Source organism: Oratosquilla oratoria, chromosome 23 (genome assembly GCF_046742065.1).
Source record: "Oratosquilla oratoria isolate Oo_2021 chromosome 23, ASM4674206v1, whole genome shotgun sequence".
NCBI lineage: Eukaryota > Metazoa > Arthropoda > Malacostraca > Stomatopoda > Squillidae > Oratosquilla > Oratosquilla oratoria.
The window spans coordinates 5,327,341-5,332,340 of NC_134799.1; the positions used below are offsets into that span (position 1 = coordinate 5,327,341).

The window sequence follows — 5,000 nt, forward strand, 5'->3', positions numbered from 1 at the left end:
CCCGTCTCGTGTTTGTCACATGTTGGTGACACATGAAGTGAGCACGTAGCCACCAGCATCAGTATCAGACACGTCCTAGGTTGATATGGACCCTTAGGGGGGAGGAAGATCCGCCTCCCCCCTTCTTCCCCCTCCTCCCCCTCTTCTTCGCCTCGACCTTTGCCTTGACAACCTCTCCCAGCAGTCTCTCCCCCGCCGTCTCACGCCGCTGTGATGTGTGAGAACCCTCCCTCTCACGGGACGGCTCAAGGTACTTGGAAGAGAGAGAGAGAGAGAGAGAGAGAGAGAGAGAGAGAGAGAGAGAGAGAGAGAGAGAGAGAGAGAGAGAGAGAGAGAGAGAGAGAGAGAGAGAGAGAGAAAGAAAACAAGAACAGCAAAGAAAACAAGAACAGCAAAGGACGAAAAGAGAAGAAAACGAGAAAGAGGAGGACGAAGAAGAAAAAGAAAACAAAGATGAAGACAAAAAAGAAGGAGAAGAAAAAATAAAACATAGAATAGGAAAAGAAAAAGAGAAGTACATTGTGGTTTGCTATTGTAGTGATAAGGTTCCACGGTCTCCCCCTCCTCTCCCACTCCCCCTCCCCCTCATCTCAGACCCTAGTCAGCATCACCAACGTGACGAGGTCCTCGAGTCACTGTGAAATCCATCTTCGTCGGTGATTTCACAGTCTTCGTGAGGACGTTTTGCCAATGTCGGACCCTAGGTGAAAGATGAGAGAGAGAGAGAGAGAGAGAGAGAGAGAGAGAGAGAGAGAGAGAGAGAGAGAGAGAGAGAGAGAGAGAGAGAGAGAGAGACAGAGAGAGAGAGAAAGAGAGAGAGAGATCTTGGTTTGTAGTTAGTGCCACGCCAAACCAAGCACTGACCAACATCCAAAAGCCGGAGTCTACCTCTTCCTCCCCTCCTCCTCCTCCCTTCTTCTTCCTCCCCTCCTCCTCCTCCTCCTCCTCTTGTCAGTTTTTCATAAGCAGCTGATTTCGGCGGCCGCTCCTAAACATTTCGTGCTCAGTGCCGTTATGCGATTTTATTCACGTGAGGGGAGCTTCTCCATTCCCTCCCTCCCTCCCTCCCGCCACTGTTTGTGGTGCAAAGCCATTCGCTCAGTGGCACCCAATGGCACCTAGCTGGCGCCGGGCGACTAAGAGAGGTGAGGGGGTGGGTGGCTACGAAAGCAAGGAGACCTCGATGGACCTCTTGGGGTCCCAAAACTCCTTTTTAATGTTCCATCTGGGGGCCTTCCCTTCTCCCTCCCTACCTTCATGCTGAACGGGGTGAGCTGACTGAATTGACGTCCCGAGTCAGCACTGTCAGTGCAAGGAAGTCAGCATTTGTCGGTCGTCTTTTGTGCCGTAGAGCTTAGACGAAGTGAGCTGACCGAAGTCAGCACAACAACATTCCTTTTCGTGTTTCTTCCAGAGAGAGAGAGAGAGAGAGAGAGAGAGAGAGAGAGAGAGAGAGAGAGAGAGAGAGAGAGAGAGAGAGAGAGAGAGAGAGAGAGAGAGAGAGAGAGAGAGAGAGAGAGAGAGAGAGAGAGAGAGAGAGAGAGAGAGAGACACGGAGGCTCCGCCCACCGCATCAAGTACGTGACGTTGCCTAAGCACTTACGCAGACAACGTGTTTCCTCTCCCAAAACATGTACTGTACATATAAACATACAAGCGCGCGCACAAACACATACACACACTCGCAGAAATATATATATATATGTGTGTGTATGTGTGTATATATATATATATACATACATATACATACTGTATATCTATATCTATATATACATATACACATAGCTACATGCATACACACAAACACATCCTCGAGCTCCTTATCCACCGAAGGCTTGCCACAAAAAAAAAAAAAAAAAAAAAAAAAAAAAAAAAAAAAAGCTGGAGACGGCCAGATCCTCTACTCCTCCTCCCCAGCAGGAGATGGAGGAAGAGGAGGAGCAAGAGGAGGAGGAGGAGGAGGAGGAGGAAGAGGAGTAGGAGGAATTGGAGGAGGAGAAGGAGGAAGAGGAGGAGTAGGAGGAAGATGAGGAGGATGAGAAAGAGGAAGAGGGGGAGGAGGAGGAAGAGGGGTAGGAGGAGGAAGAGGGGGAGGAGGAGGAAGAGGGGGAGAAGGAGGAGGAGTAGGAAGAGGAAGAGGAGGAGTAGGAGGAAGAAGAGAGGAGGATGAGAAGGAAGAGAAGGAACAAGAGGAGGAAGAACAAGAGGAGGAGGAGGAGGAGGAGGAGGAGGAATTGGAGGAGGAGAAGGAGGAGGAAGAGGAGTAGGAGGAACATAACATAACATAAGAACATAAGAAATAAAGGAGACTGCAAAAGACCATAAGGCCTACACTAGGCAGCTCCGTATCCATCACCACCTGTCGTCCCCATCCATAAAGTTGTCTAATCGTTTTTTAAAACAACTGATAGTTTCAGCGCTTACTACGTGGTTACTAAGTTTATTCCATTCATCGACCACCCTATTTGTAAACCAATTCTTGCCTATTACCTTCTTAAATCTAAATTTGTCCAGTTTATACCCATTACTGCGAGTCCTGCCTTGTTGTTTTATTATGATGACCTTGTTTGCATCACCCTTGTTATAGCCTTTGATCCACTTGAACACTTCTATTAGATCACCCCGCACTCTGCGTCTTTCCAGAGAGTGTAAGTTTAGGTGCCTAAGCCTCTCTTCGTAAGGCAAATTTCCGAGTCCTTGTATCATTTTGGTCATTCTTCTCTGTACTGATTCTAGTGAATTTATGTCCATTTTGTAGGACGGAGACCAAAAGATGAGGAGGATGAGGAGGAAGAGAAGGAACAAGAGGTGGAAGAACAAGAGGAAGAGGAGGAGGAGGAGGAGGAGGAAGAGGAGGAGGAGGAGGAAGAGGATGTTGGTCCGCTGAGGGGGGATGGGGGGTGGGAGAGAGGTAGACTACTGACCTTGCATCCCTCGCAGGAGGTGACGCCGTAGTGGTATCCGGAGGCCTTGTCGCCGCACACTTTGCATGGCACGAAGTTCTTGGCCGAGGCGTGGCTCGGCGTGCTGTCGGCGGCCTGGTAGCTCTGTTCTGTAAAAGACAACCACAAGAAGGACCGTCAGTACCAATAGGAGATCACCGTTCGTGGTATTATTATTATCATTATGATTATCATTATTATCATCATCATCATTATTATTATTATTACTATTATTATTATTATTATTATTATTATTATTATTATTTTTTTATTTATTTATTTTTTTTTTAACTGTCGTTTGCGCTAGAATGTGGTTGTGAAAATATTATGGATAGTTTGCCACTATTGTCACACAAATCAAGGATTTGTTGAGGTGGTTGTATGTTGAAATGGATGATAATAACAAAAGATATTAAACCATGGGTTACCGTAAGTCACATTGAGCGTAGAGTTTGGTAGAGGGGTTGTAAAAATGAAAGAGACACAAAAACGGTGTATTTAACCGTAGACTTCCACAATGACTACTGTCTTCTTAAAACTAGTTATTTGCCCACTTAACCCTTATCAACTTAAAAGAATTTCGTTCTAGTTAAGAAATATTTCTAGGTTCTAAAAGACGTAGGAGGTCGTACAACTAATGTCACCTCTAAAAATTTTGCTTCCTCTAATGAAAAACTATTTTGTTCTGCTTAAGAGAGACACTTTACTTTCAGGACTGAAAGTCTGAAGCTGTAAAGCGAGGGGACTACGCAAGGAGACGCTGAGCTGCTCCGGCTAAACCCGTCATCTTTGCCTTATGTGTTTTGGGGTGTTGGGTTTGGTTAAAACTGTTCTCTCAGAGATGTCTTATGTTTTTTTTTTCTTTTATGAAAGAAAATGGAAAACGTCATGATTCTTTCAGTTATGTCATCGAAACTCCAGAGAATATATAACTCATGTGATTCTCAAGTCTTGCGAAACGATTTGCTGAATCACTTGTGTGTGTTTAAATCTGCTTTCTTTTTCGTTCGATCTCTGTATGGAGCAAAGCATTTCCTAAAAACATGTTTTGCCATTGCAATATACTGTACAATAAAGTTTTCATTGATAAGTTGTCTAAAGGACCATTTACATGGTCAAACACTTTGTCAAACTCGGTTTGTCAAACAAGTGTTTGAAGTGATGTTTGTCAAACAAGTGTTTGAAGTAAATGGGGGGTATTTGGTTGTCAAACATGTTTGACAAACGGGTTTGACGACCAACTCTATTCACACGGTCAAACATCACTTCAAACATGTTTGGCAAACCGGGTTTGACTGAGTGGATGGCCCTTTGCTAAACGGTTTGATTCGATTATGAATGAAAACGATCCTTTGAGAAGTAAATAAGAAAATATTTCTTTAACATTTGGCCAACTCATACGACAGTTTTCTATTATTTTTTGTCAGAATGCCAGTCTGTCACACAACGACAACGCAAAGGAACTTTTAAGGTTAAATGATCAAATGAATGTGTGTTTTTTTTCAGTTTTCCTTTAGTGTGTTTTAAGAACATAAGAATAAAGGAGACTGCAAGAGAACATAAGGCCTACACTAGGCAGTTCCATGTCACTTGCCACCTGTCATCTTTATCAATAAAGTTATGATTAATAGTATCTACAACTGCTTCACGGGGCATGCCTGATTGTTATTAATGTTATTCTTGTTGTTATTGTTATCTTTATCATCATTAATCATTACTATTATCATTATTATTGTTATCATTATCATTACATTGATTTATATCACTATAATGATCATTTCTATTATTGTCATTATCAATAATTCTTTATGATTACTGTAATGGTTATCATTATCTATTATTATTATTAATATTATTATCATCATTATACTTACTAATATTATTGTTACCATTATCACCAGCATTGCAATCATCATTATTGATATCATGATCATTGATATTATTAACTATTATTAATATTATCGTTATTGTTACTACAACTACTAGTAGTATTCTTATCTATATTCTTTTTCATCTTATCGCTTTTATTATCATCTCTGCTACAAATGTTATCAATTC

The 5,000-nt window shown here is 42.4% G+C and overlaps 1 protein-coding gene across 2 annotated transcripts in view; it reads right to left on the reverse strand.

The window, feature by feature from the left end:
• LOC143037913 (ecdysone-induced protein 78C-like) overlaps window positions 1–5,000 on the reverse strand; it is a 416,501-nt gene that overhangs the window by 14,635 nt on the left and 396,866 nt on the right. For both annotated transcript variants that reach the window (XM_076206575.1, XM_076206576.1), the window contains exon 4: window positions 2,925–3,052. In XM_076206575.1, coding sequence (XP_076062690.1) covers window positions 2,925–3,052 — 128 coding nt within the window. The remainder of the gene's footprint in view (window positions 1–2,924; window positions 3,053–5,000) is intronic.